We start from the raw sequence: 18463 nt of genomic DNA, 5'->3' as shown, positions 1-18463 counted from the left end.
AGTGGAGGCCAGTGACTCTAATGGCCAGAGCAGAGTAGCCCTGGGTCCCAGAGGAGCCACCATGAGAAGGGGGGGGGGGGGTGGCCACTAGCCATGGGCTGCAGGGGTTGTGAGAGTGAATTCATCAGTGGCTGAGGTCACAGCGGGTTAACGATGTCGCACGTCTAGACGGACGCTGGACTTACACTCTGCCCAAAAGGCCCGAACATGGGGTGGGGCTGGGATTCCCTACCATTATTTATATAAGAAAACCAGTAGCAGAACATTGAATCTTTGGAGGCATTTATAATAGGCTCTTATTATTATTGACCTGGACAATGGATCCCCTTTTGCTCTTATGGACGATCCCATTCTCACTCATTTAGACAAGACCAACAACATCAACAGTAGACAACAATAACCTCTGCCACCAATCTGATGAGTTGAATTCCATCCAACGAACAACTTGACTTCAGGATGAAAAACAAACACAAAATATATTGACTAAGTGACTTGAAATGTATTCTGGAAAAGAGAAATCCACAGATGTGAGGCACCTTTGATTGCCCTCACCCCTTATCATCACGCAAACAATTAGAACACCTTAAGAGGAGCCTCCAGAAAGCCAGGGAGTCTTCCAGTAATCAGGCCATCTCTCCCTCAGAGGGCGAAGGGCTAGGGGTGGGGAACACGGCTGGCAACTACTTCTCCGTTGTTATGCTTTCCATCGCCTTGGTGATCGTATTCTTGTGCACCCGCCCCCTACCTCTGGGGCTTCAGAACTACAGGAAAAACAGGCCCAGGGGGGGGCCACCAATTCGGAGTGTTATTTGAGGATTTATCCCTACAAACTCCAACGGCTCCCAAAAGGACAGCAATCAACCACAGCACACTTCAAACACTTACCGTCATTCACAGACAGGACAAATGCACTATAATCCAAACTGGGGTAGAGATAAACATCTGTTATATCATCCAGCGGAGATTCATGTACTTCAAGGTTGAGCGTTTTGAGAGGCGGTGCTCGATACGTCTGATGAAGCGGAATGACTTTAGCCTTAAATAGGCTCTCGGACTAGGACTCTTCGCCACGACACACACACCCGTCTGATGCCAAGCACATTTACGATTAAGGTCAGCATCTATGCTGTGATTGAACCACACCAAGGGCAACCCATTGGAGTGTAGATGTCACACACACATACACACACCCCTCTGCCATTTACACAAATGCAATTTCCACAGCTCCCTCCCTCAAGGTGAGTATGCACATAACTCACAGACCCAGAGGCCTTTCTGATAGTTGCACAAAAGGAAGATGAAGTGAGACTTGCGAACAAAATGAGGAACCAGAGTGCAGAAAAGTGAGATAAACCTTTCAAATACACTTGATTTGTTTCAATCAAGCTAATCAAGTGGACGTGTGGAAACGCAACCACCGTGGGTTCATCCCAGACCACAACCATCCTGACCACTCCCCTGTGTACCGAACACCATGCTAGCACAGATCCCAGGTCCAGAAGGAAGCCTATGAGCTGGGTCTTTACTGTACCTAAATGTCCTTCTCACGTATGAGATGATCGGGCGTCCCGTAATAAAAGGTACAATATTAGACCACAACCATCCTGACCACTCCCCTGTATACCGAACACCATGCTAGCACAGATCCCAGGTCCAGAAGGAACCCTATGAGCTGGGTCTTTACTGTACCTAAATGTCCTTCTCACATATGAGATGCTCGGGCGTCCCGTAATAAAAGGTACAATATTAGCCCTCTGGTTGAAACCTCACTGTTGCGGCCTTGGACGGGTTTTCTTCCTCGAGCCCTATCCAGCAGAAGCCTGAAGCAACGTTTAGCTAAACCTGCTGGCCTACGCAGGCACTGAGAGTCCCCAGAGGGCTGAACAATCAGACAATTTCAAGATCTTGAAGCATTAAACCAATCCCGGCAGGGTACACTAATTAAACAGCCGAGCCCGGCACAGCCAACCAATCCCCACAGAGCAATTAAATCCATCCCCTCTAAAACACTGTGGAACCTGTCTGGGGAAAACCGCTGAGGGGAGAGAGGGAGGGAGAAAGAGAAGAGAGAGAATGGGGGGGAGTGGGGGGGTATTATAAGATTCATCTAAAAAAGGGGGGAACTATAGGGGAATGCAGTGAGAGACCGAGAAGGAAAATTGAAAAAGGAGATTCAATTCATCCCTTTGTTCTTTCTCTTTATTTTTTAATTACAATTCAAAACCTGGTGCAATAATTTTCCTCTTTTTTTCCCCCTGTACCAAGATAAGGGCGTCTGTAACCACATACTAATGCCAAAGTAGTGACCCTGTTGCTATGAACATTTGCATATTTAACTGAGATGAGAGAGTTCAGAAGGCACCCTGAGAGTATCAGGAAGAGAGGATCGCCTCAGGGCCTATATTACACACTCACACAGCTGCTAACACAGTTGCAACACCTAATCAATACTCAAACGTCCTCTACCACCAAAATAAGTGAGTAGGTGACAAAAGAGGAATGACATCAAAGGGCTCGCTAAAGGAAGCCGTTGCATGGAAACAGGAATGTGATGAACGGAGAAACAGGTTTGTGTTTGGTGGTAGAAACGATCTGGACATATTTATCCTCTACCTACTCTGACATCTTTGAAGTCATGCTTTCCACACCAAATCAACAAACCCTGCAGTCGTACTTCCGAAACAAAACACACTCTATTTTTGATGTGGGGGTTTTTTGGGGGGCTGAGAGTTCAAAAGTAATAAATGATTAATCATCTTGTTTTGAAAAACTGTCACTTCAGTGTTCTTCAAATAGAGAGAAAAGGAATAAATCATAGAAAATAAATGAATGACAGGTATATTTGTTAAGTGTACACATACTGGTGAAAAAAAGCACTGTACGTTGTTTTTGGAAGTATTAACGGTGAATGAGTTACAGGGTTTACCGACGGAAGTACAGAATGAGACACAAGCATTTGTCTTAACATTCGCAAGAACAACTCAATTCACAATAGCACTCCGCCATCAAAAATGCCAACAGAGGACTGGATGGAGAGACAGGCCTGCTGCCCTCTCCGGCAAGGAGGTGGATAAATCACACGAGCACCGCTTCCCTTCCTCACTTCCTGTTCCTCTCCATTAAAAATGATAAACTGTTACTCTTGAAGCCACTCGCTCGCTTTAGGGTCCCAGTCGGCACCTTCGTAGTCAAAAAAAAAAAAAATAGAAAACCAGGACTGCTCAGATTTATTCCATCCTCCTCCCATTGTTGGGGATGAATAAGAGAGTAATTAAGTGTGCTGGGGTAGCAGCTGCACAAAGACAAGACCGGCTAACATAACAAGCCAAATCCATCTGTTTTTTTGCTGTACCCCACCTTTTGCATTATTTTGATAAATCAAAGGACATCTGCTTAGTGATAACAAATGCTGCTTTAATGCTCAGAAGATCCACCGAGACACTGTTTCTCAGGTCCTCCTTCACCCCATTTTAAATGAGTACAAATGGGCCCCACAAACAAGTCGCCATGCAGAAACCTCCTAGTCCTCCACTCTAGTAAACACAGAGCACATAATAAGTCCAGGATCCCCATAGGGACCTCTAAGAGGGGCAGTGAGGCATTGATCTCATGAGTGTAGGGCCTCGGGAACCTCCTTCACACCACGCTAACCCCCACATCACCACAAACCAGCACCATACAGACTCCCATACTCCCATACTCAACACACAAAAAAACCCAGGTTTGCTTTTCTATCCATGAAGGACGAAATGGACAATGGAAGGAGAATTACAGTCACTGAAACCATGCCAAACACTCTGCACCGGCGCAGACAGGGTTGAAGAGGGGTGTGAGGGGAAGGGAAGGGGGGGATGAGGGAGAATGGAGGGATTCAATGTAAGCTCACTCAAATGAACAAGAAAGGCTGGTGCTCAATACGTCTGCAGCGCCGTCAGACAGTCAAAACAAATAAAGCTGGACCACAGCAGAGACACACAGCTCAATATGGACTCACTGGGCAGGGGGACTCAGTGTCAGCAGGGAGAGAGGACCCAGCTTTGTACCCATAGCAATGAGCCATTACCTTTCCCCTGAAGCTTCCGCCTGGCTCTGTGCTACAGACGAGGAGCTGCCCTGGTGCTATGGAGCCTTCCTTCTGCAGAATAATGTGTCCCTGAAGTTTTGTTAAAGCTGGTTATTTACTCCTGCAAAGCAATTTCTATAGCCCGGGGCCAGCAGGAGAAAAAAGAGAGAACGCTATGAAGAATCATGTGTCTGTGCTAGGGTTGGTTGTTGTGGTTAGTCTATACTTAGACCACTAAACCAAACATGCACCCCTCATGGTGACTGATCTTGCCAAGATCCACTATATTAGAACCCTAGCTACCAGGAGCAAATACAATAAAAACAGTACTGTCAACAAAAAAACATCACCTTTTCTAAAAATGACAAATGACGGTACTATGCTCCGTAAATACTCTTTCCTAACGTAAATAACACAATTGATATTACTCCTATCATGCTGTCCTCATGCTGTTATTTCCAGTTTCGTATTTTTCAAACCAGGTAGCTACAACAACAGCAGTTTCACAATGGCACTAGTCATCATATCGGCGACATCTAACACCTATCGAATACCAACACGTATTCTGGAGACGCAAACGCAAACGAGTAGGCTGGGGTTGTGTATGGAGATCAGAAGGAGGGAAGGTCAAAGTGATTAAGCTGACAACAGCGACAGGCCTGGTGTTTCTCGTCACGTTCACTCGCCATAGTTGTCATTCTGCTCCCGACGGCAGAAGCGTCGCCTTTGAAGTCTTTGCCACTCACGCACTAGAGAGGTTAAATAGCTTAATGCTGAAGTCTGTTGAACTTCTCTCTTTCTCGCCTTGCCTCTGTTTCATGTACCGCCAGGGTGATGGCGCTGGGATTTCACACAACTCAATTGAGTCTAGTTACTGCTGTTCAAGCTTCCCTCGTTCAGATCGTCTTTGTCATCCCTGTCTAAAGGCAGCGGGCTTAGAGTAAATCAAACTCTGACACACTCTCCCTCCTATCATTTTCCATTGCAAAGAACATTGACGTGTGTGATTGCAACTAAAAGCCTTGGTTGGAGCTAAATCTCCATTACATTTAAAAAAAAACAACAACACTTAGCTCACGCTGAGCTTTGGGGAGAGGTCTCACTGCATTCCCTGGGGCTCAGTCTCCAAGACCCATGCTGCCTCTCTGGGTTGCCCCTGCTGTTTGTTGTTGAGACTTTCAATGGCTGCCTGAGGAGTGATTTGCTTTCCCTCCCTCCCTCTCTCCCTTCCTGTCTGCCTGCCTGAACACTTATATTGGACACAGCTTTCTCAGGAACCAAACCCTCACACTTTAGTGCTCTGGCCCAGACACTTCCTGTAAATGATGAGATTATGTTGGCACCTTGTGTGACATACACAATAACAACAAACAAATCTATTAAAGCATGAATGAAAGGGAGATGGAGACCAATTTTCACAGCCAATTTGAGATTGCAGGGTTAGGTTTAGGGGGGCGGGAGATGCTGGCACACGGTACGCAGAGAAGGCTGGCAGTGACGGCATCCAGGCTCACTGGCTGCAAAGCAATTTCACTGTTTGGCAATACTGTTGCCTCTGTGTGCTGGATTAAGGCTGACACCAGAGAGCCTGAGTCATGCTAAATGTAGTACAATCATAGCCTTTTGTTCCTGATCTAAACCTCGGTGCCACGTGGAAGGACGGAGGTGCGTGGTGACAAAAAAGGTATCAAAAATATCCTATTAAGTAACATTATTATCACAGCAACAACATAGGTATTTTCCTGAATCTGAATGAACGGAGAGACGTCATTGTATGGAGTCTTGATAGACAAGTATTATGGATGAAGCATATGAAAGCTTTTCGAAAAGAAACAAATCCACAAATGTTATATCTTATCCTGTAATAGTACTACAGAAATACGTAGAGACGGTTACTTCCAATGATATACTAATACAATGAGAAGATGAATGTTCGTAGTAACAGCAGGTTAACTGTGCTCCATACAACCACAGTCTTAGCTCACCTCCTAATGTCTAAGGATGCTCCTTACTGGCTGAGTGATCTCCTGGGCTTTCACCCTATTGGATCGGATTTGAGCTTGGGCCCAGCAGGACCTGGCAGGACAACTCCTGACCCGTCCTTTCCATGGTCGCCCACGGAAACGCCATCTGGCTGGTGTGAATGATTACCGCGGCAATGGCCGTGTGACCTGCAGCCAGCAGGAACCAAGGTCACTCCACCTCCATGCTCTCCCTCTCTCTCTGTCCTCTGTTTATTACGCTCCAGGTGAATCATTATTTTCATATAATCTAGTTCACAAACATGAATTGCACAACCTCTGTTGTTATTGTGGCTTTAATGGGGATTACGGTTAAAGTTTCACACTAGAAAGTGTTAGTTGATTAATTTACTACATAAAATACCTAGAATATTCTCTGCTAATGTGCAGATTTTGTTCATTTGCTATAAATCTACCAACGTTTCACCAACAGTTAACGTTAAAAATTTTAAATAAAGTTATTATTGCTGATATAGTGATGTTTCCGAGGCGTACAGTATATCTATGACGATAAGTATGATAGACTGACATTTGATGACTCGTATGCTGCAGTATGCTGTTTAATGTAACAATCAGTTAGGACATTTAATGTGTTTTATGTGAAATCAGGAATATAATGGGATCAAAGAAGCAGGCTTGTTTTCACAGGAGATGCAGGTGTGCATCCTTGTCTGTTATTCATGCAAGATGTATACAGACAAGATCTGTTTCAAGATCAATAATGAAATCACTTTGACAACTGACAGTCTTCAGATTTAGCAGTAACATGTTTTGTTGTTAGAGAGATTGACATTCATATGATAGTATTAATTATGCATATCTATAGGCATACGTTATCTAAATTCATTATGGCTTCATCATTATTTAATACACTCACCTCAAAACAGAGCTGCAGTTCAATTTAGACTATATTTATTTTTCGAATAATAGATTTTGTTCAAACTAAAGCTTTGGCCCCATTTTGATGATACAGAAGCATACGACTTTACAACAGGCAAGAATAAAACACCAACGGAATGTCATAACTGGCCTTTTGGATCCTCGACTATATGAGTAGTCCAAAGATGGGGGGGGGGGGGGGTGTGGGGGGGCGAAGAATAATCGTCCACACAAGACAACCTAGAACAGATTTCTTCTCGGTAGGTTTTTCTGCGGGACCTGGCGTGCCATGCTCCTGTCATTTCTCATGTTACAGAACATCAATCATACGGCAGAGACAGTGCCCTTGCGCTGGCCGAGCCTGATTTACAAACATTAGCGGGGAATACAATTACACAGTCCTTGCCCGTGTAGCCTAGTGCTCACAATGCGGCTTGAGAGAAAGGGAGGGGGGTGAAGAAAACACAAAACGCTTAGCTTCTTCAAGCATGCCCTATTCCGTAAAGACTAGCACGCAAAGCAATGTTGCAGACATGTTCGACATAAGGTTGCATACGGCCAACATTGGACTGCAGCCTTAATCTACATTTCTAAATTTTAGGATTTTTCAAATACACCTAGGCATGTGCATATATTTGTTAAAGTTGTCAGCAAAGATTGTAAATAGCGTCGCCTCGCCATAGAACAAAAAAGCTACAATGTGTGGGATACATGCGAAAAATAAAACTGCAATTGCCTATGCAATCTGTATTGCCTACCCCATTTGGTTTATTCAGTTAGCAGTCTGCATAACGCGCATGCAACATAATCGAATATAGCCTAGATTAGGATATTGCAAATAGCAATATCAAATTAAATCTCAGGAAACATAGCATTGTCAAAATTATATGTCCAAATCTTTTAAAAGAGAAAACGATAAGCCCAATCAAATAACCTACAACTGACAACATAACCAGTCGTCAGTATTGCGCACGCAACAAAAAAAACTTTTCATGAGATAGGCAGCATATCGTGCAGAAGTTGATCCGACTCAATTGAATAAAAATCGACTTCAAGATAACCCTGAATAAAATGTAGACTAGCAGAACTAAAACAGATGCAGTGGTCGGCAACATACGACTCACAAATGAAATGAAACATTTAACTGGAAACTAAAAAAGTTAAGTCAACGAGCACGATTTGCAAGAATACTAAAAGTTTCAATTCTGTATGTACACCAAGTATAAGCGCTGTAAATAAACAGAAACGTTTAAAATATAGGCAATGTCCATGGTCCTGATCCCAGTGGTGAGCGCAGAGCGCAGGCTAGGCTACAGAGCGCCTGTGCTATTCTATGGTCGCTCCATCGCTGATCAATGATTGAACTGAACAAAGGCAGTAGAGGATCAATTTCTAATAACTATCAATGCAACACCGCTAGTAACAGAAAGAATTAGTCCTGACAAACATATTTCGCATCGTTTTCAAGTGTATAAACGTCTATAAAGGCGCATATAGGTAAATGTACAGGATAACACTAACCTGAAGCCGCCGTAGATCAAATTTCTTCCAATATTGAAACATCGATCCCACATCGGCGGCCATCTTGGGGGATATTGAAGAGATTTTTTCAGCGGCTGCAATAAATATGTGGGCTGGATTCCCCTCGTTAAACAACGTTTACGTTTACTCCTTCTTGAAAAAAAGTAATGAATACATGAGAGTCCCTTGATATCTTTGGCAAGTCCGCCAATATCTTTGGAGCGATTTGATAGACCCCGTGCGTTTTAAAAGTGTAAGAAAACTGTAGCCATGCATTTGTGCAGTCCAAGAGATAAACTGGGCAATTGCACTTGATTTTGGTTTGGCAAAGTTATCAATACTGACGTAAGGGGCTGATCAATACTGTCTGGAAAAGGAAAAGAGAACTACAATAGCCTATAGCCTGTGTGTTATTCCGTGTGTTTAACCATCAAAAACGAATATATATATGAAAAGGGCAACTCCTGGGGTATTTGGCCATGTGTTTGGTTGTGACAAAAACAACCAACACTTAATAATTGGCGCAGATGTTTTAGGCTACACTACACTTTATTTTATAGAACTTTATTTGAGAGTTCGCATATAGCCTATAAGTGCTTATTAGTTTGCCCAATGCACAATAAATTGGCTATGATTATGTGATGTCCACAGTTTTGGGGGTTGTATTGTCAATATTTCTCTTTAAGTCAGAAGCCCAATTTGATATTTTGATCTCTGAAATGGTCATAAAGTGAAATGAGACAAATATTGGGTTCTGGTGTAAATCTGCTTTCTGCCTAATAGCTACACGAGGGGAGGCTGTAACGATGTATTTACTGTGGAAATTGATAGCATGGACAAATAAACACAATTGCGTCAAAGCAAGGCTTAAATTGGGTTATATTATAATGCACTTGTACGGTTAATTATTTCATAGCACGAATTTAGATTAGACAGTAAAGTTGACTCAAAGTTGATATACATACCGGGCATCAAGTTACTGATATCCCAGGAGCCCAATTTGCATGCAATAAATATATTTTCTGTAATATCCCTTTATTTTCTCCGACCTCTGTTTTCAACACTCATCCTGCGCTATTAGTTTCTGAAGGTTAGTAAATAATTCTTCATCTTACAAATGATCAATCATACTATTTAGTCAGTCAATCTTTCACCCAGAAAGGAGAGACCGTTGAACAATGCAAAAGTTTGCGTCCTTAGCTCCCCCTGCTGTTTTAGTAAAATACATTTTAATATTGAAAGTATTCGGTATCAATTGTCACCCTATCCCCCCCTCCATCCCCCCAAAAATGCATAAAAATACAATCCCATGCTTGAATGCCGTTGCAAAAATAGGTACGTTACAATGCACCCTCAGCAGATAACTGTAATGGGCAGTTGTAATGGGCAATCTTACATGCCTTAAATAATGGCCCCAGCGAGTGGAAATTATTTGCATATAAGTCACAGTTTTAACTCTCACAACACAACGGGAAGAATGTGAAACAATATTCCAGACACAAAATACCTACGGGGGAAACCGAGGGACTCATATCAAAAGTTTCAGTATTATTGCGTTTTATTTGTGGCTCGAGGGTGGGAGTGAGATGCAAGCTTTATAAGAATATAATAACATCTTAGTTAGCTTTGATTTATCAAGAAACGTAATATTCAGTGCAGGGTTTGGTAAAACTGAGCAAATTAATGCCAATATCGCCACTAGAAACCCGGTTCTGTGTAGTTTATTTAAACGTATCGTCGTTCAAGGTTGACAGACCTGTCAGTCTCTTCCAAGAGATCTCATTATCCAACATATTGATCCATAAAAGGTACAGGCAATTGTTGACGTCTAGTGTGCCAATGTGGATGTGGCGCGAATAAAAACATCAGCCTTGTGATATTTCAAGCAATTAGCATCAATTGGAGGCTGAGGATGCAACATTTTAACATTCAGGTGTTTTATTGCTGGATCATCGTTCACGTACCGATATCTATCTGTTGATAAGCAAAGATGTGTTGCTTACGCCATCTTCTGGACAATTGTAGACAACCATTTAATCCCCCCAAAAATCGTTTAGGGATTTATCTTGCATGTGTGCATGTGTGCATGTGTGTGTTTACAGTGTCCCATGTGATATTTGTTAAACTATTTATCTATAGGCTACACTAAATGTTATAATCTATATAAAGGTAGATATTAATGAATATTGTGCCTCAATCTTAAACTGTGCCTCAGAATATAATCCAATATTCCAGATCGTTGCTAAAATGTAGCCTATACATTCATCTATATAGACATCTAAAATAAGTGTAATCACTTATTCAAGTAATCAAGTAATCAAGTAATCACTAGATGGTCTTCTTGCTGTCTGATTACATCACCTACTGTGACTCTATTCACTCAAATAGTTTTGAGGGATGGCAGATTTCTGACATTGGGCAAACGGCTGTCCCTGGGATTGAACACTCCCTATGGGGGAGCGTCAATCCTGTAACATTAGACATCCTAGCATTTGTGCATGAGGGTAAAAAATACAACGAGCACCTTCCACTATACCCCTTTCATCAACATATGATTTGGATATTTAACAGTAAACTTACAGACTCAGCACCCGGAACAAGTCATCCAATTGTTAGACTGTGAGGGACATGACCCTGTCGTCGACTAAATCACAGTTTAGTTCTGGTCGCCATGAGACAGCTAGAGGATGGAACACTGCAAGTGGAGCTGTCAATCAATCCTGCTGCTCTACCCATCTGCGGACCTCTGCTCGTCCGGTCCTGTGTCTCAGGAGTGTGATGCACCACTGTGCAGTTACCCTATTTACATTTACATTTTAGTCATTTAGTAGACGCTCTTATCCATAGCGACTTACAGTAAGTACAAGGACATTCCCCCCGAGGCAAGTAGGGAGTAGTGCCTTGCCCAAGGACACACCGTCATTTTGCACAGCGGGGAATTGAACCAGATTCCCTAACCGCTCAGCCACTCGACTCCTACATCTCGTACTGTTGCAGCACTGGACAATGAATGATGGGAAAGGGCAAAGGAGTTGATCTACTCACCTGTGACACTGCCTAAAGAAGGCATGGGCTATTTATACCATATGGGCAGTCACAACTGTTGAGGCATCAGTATATATGTAGCCCTAGATGCCAATACTGCCCCATCCTGACGCATCAAGGAGCACTGTTTGTCCTTCTCCAGCTACCATACAAGAAGATGGTGAGTTGATTTTGCTAGATGCTTGAGTTCTTCAATTAAGTGCTTCTGATCTCAAAAAGGTTTAGACAGCCATTGTAGAAGTAGAATATTTAAGTATACTTTAAATCTGTTTTATTTTGAAGGATTGCTTGTTAGAGAGATTAATGGTTCATGTTTGTTTTACTGTAGTTTTATGATATGTACAGTCTGAGACTGAATCTTGTGAATAAAGAGGATGAAAGGTTTTGCCTGTCTGACAACATGTTGAAATAGATAGAATAGGGCTGAGTAAACCATCTCAGACAATCTTGAGTTTTTATCTTTACATCCTAAGAAACTACACATGCTCTTACTATAAAACCCGTTTATTGAGATCATAGAGTAAATGCTCCCATTATTTACTGCATTATTTGATCATTGTGCTTGCATTCAACGTAGACAATTGTTAGTCAAAATCAACATGTAACACTTCCATGAGACACAATGACCTTATCTTGCGAGGCACAACTGTTTGGGTAATCCACTGCAACAATAGGCAGCAGCTGTCGGGAGGCCTGTGAATCCAGGCAGTGTGATGTCATCAAAATGCCTTCCCTCACCCTTCACTGTTCTGCAGCAGTCTTGTAAATAGCTCTGCATAATCCTAGCCTTCATTGGATTTCTAGTGAAACATGGCTCACTGCGCCACCCTGTCACCACCCTGACCCCAGGGAGTAATCCCACATCTGATACAAGGGCTTGAAGAGGCAGACGACCACTCCCTAACCGGGCTAAATATAATATCCGAGAGAAAAGGGGACTCTGCAGATGTTTCAGTGACAAAACACCTCATTATGAAATCTGGGTTACAACATTAATGTTATCTTTTGAATGCACTCATGTCGTCTGAAATAACTTGTTGTGATCATCACAGTCATCAAACAATAGTGATCCTTCTCATTGATGGGTGGATTGTGCCAGCTGTGTGCCAACTGTGTTGTCTTTAAACGCAGTGGGGTTTTTTCTCACTCAGGCTCCCAAGAAAGCAAAGAAGAGGTCAGAAGGAGCCAACTCCAATGTGTTTTCTATGTTTGAACAGGCTCAGATCCAGGAGTTTAAAGAAGTCAGTGTTCATTCATGCATTCAATGTTAATTTTAGGATAATCTGACACAGGTGACATGTGTCCTGGTTCTAACAACCATACACTTCCCACAGGCCTTCACTATCATGGACCAAAATAGAGATGGTTTCATCGACAAAAATGACCTGAGAGACACATTTGCAGCTTTGGGTAACTATATGTGTGTGTGTGTAGGGTGTGTGTGTGTGTGTGTGTGGTATGGGGGGGGGGGGGGGTCCATACAAACATAGGACTTTCATGTTGACAGTGTAATTCCATCCTTTGCATGGGAAATGCATCATGCTGTTGCTATGTCAGATTTGTGGTCCATAATCCCTGCTTCGGTTTTGGGTCGCAATGTCCCAAACATTACTACCCGCAATCTTTAAGGCTATCTAGTTGTTATGATCAGTGACTTATGCACTTTTGTAAAGCTCTCTTTTGGAAGTACTTTGGATAAAAGCGTCTGCTAAATGAAAAAAAATGTAAATGTAGGTCGTTTAAATGTGAAGCAAGAGGAGATTGATGAGATGTTGAAGGAGGCTCCAGGGCCCATCAACTTCACAGTGTTCCTCACCATGTTTGGAGAGAAGCTAAAGGGTAAGAGAAAATATATTTTCTGCTTTTTAATCCTCGTTTACAAGTTGCATTTAAAAAATGACCCAAGTGGAAATGTCCACCTAGATGAAGATGTAAATAGATGTGACAATCTCAGTGTTAATCTTGGATTTAAAGTTCACAGTGTCCATGTGTCCTTATTCCCTAAGGTGCCGACGCAGAGGAGACCATACTAAATGCTTTTAAAGTATTTGATCCTGAAGGAAAGGGGACATTGAAGAAGGACTTGTGAGTGACTATACATAGAGTCTACTGACAGGATATGAGGCGTGGAGGCATTTAGACCTGTGATGCGTACTCCTGCTTCTCTCCACAGTGTGACACAGATGTTAACCACTCAGGCCGACCGGTTCTCTCTTGAAGAGGTCAGACAAAACACTCCTTCTGCTGCATGTTATCATGATAGGCACTAACTAGCACTAACTCCCTACCCCCCATACCACCATATTTCATCATGCCATGAATCTGGAATATAATAGTATTTTTTATATTTTTTTACTTATTAAGTAGTATCTGGTTCATTTATCAATTCAGATGGAGCAGATGTTTGGAGCTTTCCCCCCAGATGTTGCTGGGAATTTGGACTACAACAACCTGGTCTACATCATCACACATGGAGAGGAGAAAGATCAGGAATAGATCCACTACACATTGGTTGCTTGGCTATGTTGTGGTCCTTTTCCTGTGCATCAATGCTGTTCATCAGTGCCGTTCATCAATGTATTTCCTGTGCAGGAAATGTCTGATGTGTTCAGGGATGAACATCTTGTAAATAGTTATTTGGACCCACATGACTTCTGATCACTGTTGAACCATGCACTATGGAATGTGTGGATAGAATATATTCACAGTCTGGTTGTTGTCAGACTGGTTGTTGGGTAAGATTAAAAATAAACTGTTAAATGTCTGCCATTGGTGTCTTTGCTCACACTTGCAAGCAAATCCAACAGGTGATGAAAACAATAATTATACAATAAAGTTGTGGGGTTGTTGGATAAGTGAAAATACTTTCGACTCACTTTCAAAAGTCATTCAGAATAACACAGCAAATATAAGGGTTACATAGGCACTGTAAGCTTCCCACACAGCAGATGGCAGCATCTGTCAAATTTGCCAATGCATATCAGCCTTCTACCCAGTAGTCGTAGGTGTGGCTAAATAATGACAGGGGCATCGTTAGCTTACGGCTAGCTGACAGCGGCTAACGCACAATATTTTTTCCCGGTAGATTGCAGCCAATATTAGAGCAAGATTTGGGCAAACCAGAGATGCCAGAGTAAATATATGTATATAAGAAACTACCAAATAAAATTTTAGAAGCAGGGTTTAATCCGCCCCTTTTTGAATTTCAGAACGACCAATTTTACGTAGCTAATATTATATTATTTAACTCGATACTCCTCTAGCTAGCCCTAGATTTGCAGCTCACTCAGTCAATTTTTTTGCGTCGCCATGGCCGATGTTGACAAACTAAATATAGACAGTATCATTCAGCGTCTTTTAGAAGGTAAGGAAAGGTTTTACAATTTGTTATCAACTGCGTAGCTCTACCTCTGTCAAGTTCATTATTGTAATGCTAGTTAGTGAGCTAGTTAGGTAGCGCGACCAGCAGCAGCAGATAAAAGCCAACCGGTACCGTACAGTTAGTTTACGGAGCATAGCCAACCAGCTAGCAGTACTAGAGCTAGCATTGTTCTACTGAGTGTCCGTTTGAGGATTTCAACTGAAAACTAGTAGCTATATTCCCACATGTAATGCCATATTATGTATGTATACTAAAGGGTTTAGGTTACGCTGTTAAATAGCATTTATTTGCCTTACATTATGTCGTCAAAATAATTTTATGGCGCACACTGTTCCTGGAAGCCAGAGGAAGCCACACATGAATCATAAACATTGCATGACCAGTCATTTGTCGGCCCGCTCTAGCCACAGACATGATAACACACAAGTATCTGAAGGTTAATGGTTCTTATCAGTGGCTGGAATAGTGGATCAGATAATAAGATACCTGCTTTGTCTGGGTTGTTCATTTGTAGTCAGAGGAGCAAAACCAGGAAAGAATGTGCAGCTGCAGGAGAACGAGATTCGAGGGCTGTGCCTCAAGTCTAGGGAGATCTTCCTCAGCCAGCCAATTCTGCTGGAGCTCGAAGCTCCCCTTAAGATATGTGGTGAGTAGACTGGGGAAATTTCATGAAGATGCAAACTTAAATCACGTGCATAAGTCACTTGTAACCCAATCATAATTTTTTCTTTTCACAAAAATAATGTTTCTGCAGGTGATATCCATGGGCAATATTACGACTTATTGAGGCTATTTGAGTATGGGGGTTTCCCTCCGGAGAGCAATTACCTTTTCCTGGGAGACTATGTGGACAGAGGAAAGCAGTCCCTGGAGACAATCTGTCTGTTGCTGGCTTACAAAATCAAATACCCAGAAAACTTCTTTCTGCTGAGGGGAAACCACGAGTGTGCTTCCATCAACAGAATTTATGGATTCTATGATGAGTGTGAGTTGGTTGTGTCTGCATGGGCTCCTTTCTGTTTTCTGTTTGCGTCACCAGGTAGAGCTGAATATCAATATAATCAGGTACATTTTATTGTATTTAAACGTGTTCTCAACTGTCCTTTGATGTTTTGTTCACTTTCTCATAGGTAAAAGAAGGTATAACATCAAGCTCTGGAAAACGTTCACAGACTGTTTTAACTGCCTCCCAATCGCTGCCATTGTTGATGAAAAGATCTTCTGTTGCCATGGAGGTAGGTTCTCTATTGCAGTGGTTTTCAACCTGCATGTTTTAGATTTTTCCCTGCTTCAACACACCTGATTCAAATTAATGGGAAGTCAGGTGGCTGAGGCTTAGGGAATTGCGCCATTAATCCAAAGGTTGCTGGTTCGATTCTGGCCGTGCAAATGACGTTGTGTCCTGGGGAAAGGCACTTTACCCTACTTGCCTCAGGGTAATGTCCCTGTACTTACTGTGTCTCTGGATAAGAGTGCTAAATGACTAAATGTAAATGTACCAGGCCACTGCTCTATCATACCAATTAGTCTTATTTGACCCTGAGATATTCAGATTTAGAAAATGTTAAATCTTTTATATTTTATATTTAAAAAGTTATATTGCAGTTTTTATTTTAGTCTTATTTGACCCTGTGATATTAAGGAGATTTAGAAAATTTTATATCTTTAATATTTTATATTTAAAAAGTTATATTGCACTTTTTATTTTAGTCTTATTTGACCCTGTGATATTAAGGAGATTTAGAAAATGTTATATCTTTATTTTATATTTAAAAAGGTGATATTGCACTTTTTATTTGATCATATGTAATGTACTTACACTGACTTGAATTGACCTCACCTCACATCTTGTGTTCCTCAGGGCTGTCTCCAGATCTGCAGTCCATGGAGCAAATCCGACGTGTCATGCGGCCAACTGATGTCCCCGACCAGGGTCTCCTGTGTGACCTTCTCTGGTCTGATCCAGACAAGGATGTCCTGGGCTGGGGGGAGAACGACAGGGGTGTGTCATTCACCTTTGGGTCAGAAGTGGTGGCAAAGTTCCTGCACAAACATGATCTTGATCTTATCTGCCGTGCCCACCAGGTACTGTCAATCTGTTTAAACCCAAATGTTGTGTCTGAAATGCGTTCATCTGAAGGTGTAAGGTATTTTAATAGGCTTTCCAAAATTATCTATAGTACTAATTTTTCTCTCTTTCACCACAATGTTAGGTTGTTGAGGATGGCTATGAGTTCTTTGCTAAGAGACAGTTGGTGACACTATTCTCCGCACCCAACTACTGCGGGGAATTTGACAACGCTGGAGCCATGATGAGCGTGGATGAGACTCTCATGTGTTCATTTCAGGTGTGGTTTTGATCATTTTCTTACTTAGAAAAACTGCCTTCACAATTTGAGACGATTCAGTGTCCTGGTCAAATTTAACATCTGACATTGGTATTACATTGGTGTCACTTTTTTCACTTGTAGATTTTAAAACCAGCTGAGAAGAAGAAGCCAAATGGCAGTCGTCCAGTGACACCCCCTCGCAACATGGTCACCAAGCAGGCCAAGAAATAAGACGGCATGAGGGGAGTTATGTCTCACTCCCCGTCCCACTTTCATTTTGCATACGAATGGTTGGTAGCCTGTTGCTGCCAATACTGAAAAGATATCCACTCTAACCTGACGAAAGCAAAATTGTTGTTTTTTTTTCTCCCCCACAAAGGTAAATTGATATGTCACCATGAAAACCTCAGGTGTTTTGCACTCCATTGTAATTAGTCTTTATCACATATGACTGTTCAAGAAGGAACAATGTAATATGACAGATAATGCACAGGAATGCCTTGTTTGAAGCTGTGCACAGTTTGTTCCAATTTATGTGACATGTTTTTTTCTGTTATCACTTGTTTCTCACTGAAATAACGAGAACTAACAGTTTAAAAATAATTGTGGATAATGTCACAAACTCTTTGTTCTTTATATCTGTACACCGTTCTTTATCATAGGACATTGAACCTGCACTCTGATCGCCACTGCGTCATCGCCATTTTTGAATAAGTCTTGTGCTGAATTAAATGAATTAATAAAGCATTATTGTAATGTCTTAATCTTTCTAATAAACTTTTAGCACATTTTAGGGGAAATTTGAATTCGCATTTTGTTCTTCAGCAACATCTCTTATCGGTTTTTGTGCGTTGCTTGACAAAGACCGTAATATTAAGATAGGTCACGTGTGTGACCTTCTGAAATGAGAGAGCGTGGAAGTGTAGCTTCTGCCGTAAGGCGGTGCTAAAAACCCCGTCCTTATTTTATAATAATGCAGTGGGTCTGGCTAAAACGGAACATAATCTTCAAACGTTTCTCTTAATTGTTTCCCCATAATTTACTGTTTAATGTATTGTCATTGGGAATTTCCTATCGCTGAGGCAGTGTCCCAATTATTAAGAATGGACTTTCACATCTTATATAAAAAATATTAAATAACATGTTATATAAAAATTATATAGTATTTTTTTTACTGTACTTCTTTAGTATTGTTCATCGATTTATTTTGAAAAAAAAAGTG

General features: G+C 41.8%; 3 protein-coding genes across 3 annotated transcripts in view; 2 read left to right on the top strand and 1 right to left on the bottom strand.

The window, feature by feature from the left end:
• cux2b (cut-like homeobox 2b) overlaps positions 1-8547 on the bottom strand; it is a 58192-nt gene extending 49645 nt beyond the window's left edge. The window contains 1 exon segment of the mRNA XM_047048165.1: positions 8485-8547. Coding sequence (XP_046904121.1) covers positions 8485-8547 — 63 coding nt within the window.
• A 3041-nt stretch (positions 8548-11588) lies between these two features.
• On the top strand, positions 11589-14293 carry myl2b (myosin, light chain 2b, regulatory, cardiac, slow). Its single transcript, XM_047048167.1, has 7 exons — positions 11589-11689; positions 12681-12770; positions 12864-12939; positions 13264-13368; positions 13536-13614; positions 13703-13751; positions 13921-14293. The coding sequence occupies exons 1-7, from the start codon at positions 11687-11689 to the stop codon at positions 14023-14025; spliced, it is 507 nt and encodes a 168-aa protein (XP_046904123.1). The 5' UTR covers positions 11589-11686; the 3' UTR covers positions 14026-14293.
• Positions 14294-14553: 260 nt separating this feature from the next.
• Positions 14554-18041, top strand: ppp1cc (protein phosphatase 1, catalytic subunit, gamma isozyme). The gene is made up of 7 exons (XM_047048166.1): positions 14554-14893; positions 15426-15557; positions 15666-15896; positions 16042-16146; positions 16773-16996; positions 17125-17259; positions 17383-18041. Exons 1-7 carry the CDS (start codon positions 14839-14841, stop codon positions 17470-17472), a joined length of 972 nt encoding a protein of 323 aa, XP_046904122.1. The 5' UTR covers positions 14554-14838; the 3' UTR covers positions 17473-18041.
• Positions 18042-18463: the final 422 nt, after the last annotated feature.

The sequence above is a fragment of the Hypomesus transpacificus genome, chromosome 24, assembly GCF_021917145.1.
Source record: "Hypomesus transpacificus isolate Combined female chromosome 24, fHypTra1, whole genome shotgun sequence".
NCBI classification, from domain to species: domain Eukaryota; kingdom Metazoa; phylum Chordata; class Actinopteri; order Osmeriformes; family Osmeridae; genus Hypomesus; species Hypomesus transpacificus.
This window is presented reverse-complemented; position numbering and strand designations above follow the sequence as displayed.

Excerpts from the sequence above, each read along its gene's own strand:
- myl2b (XM_047048167.1), top strand. Across the intron at positions 12,771-12,863 it reads AGATCCAGGAGTTTAAAGAA|GCCTTCACTATCATGGACCA; the intron begins GTCAGTGTTCAT and ends CACTTCCCACAG. Across the intron at positions 12,940-13,263 it reads AGACACATTTGCAGCTTTGG|GTCGTTTAAATGTGAAGCAA; the intron begins GTAACTATATGT and ends ATGTAAATGTAG.
- ppp1cc (XM_047048166.1), top strand. The coding sequence starts at position 14,839 with ATGGCCGATGTTGACAAACTAAATATAGACAGTATCATTCAGCGTCTT. Across the intron at positions 16,147-16,772 it reads GATCTTCTGTTGCCATGGAG|GGCTGTCTCCAGATCTGCAG; the intron begins GTAGGTTCTCTA and ends TGTGTTCCTCAG. Across the intron at positions 16,997-17,124 it reads TTATCTGCCGTGCCCACCAG|GTTGTTGAGGATGGCTATGA; the intron begins GTACTGTCAATC and ends CCACAATGTTAG.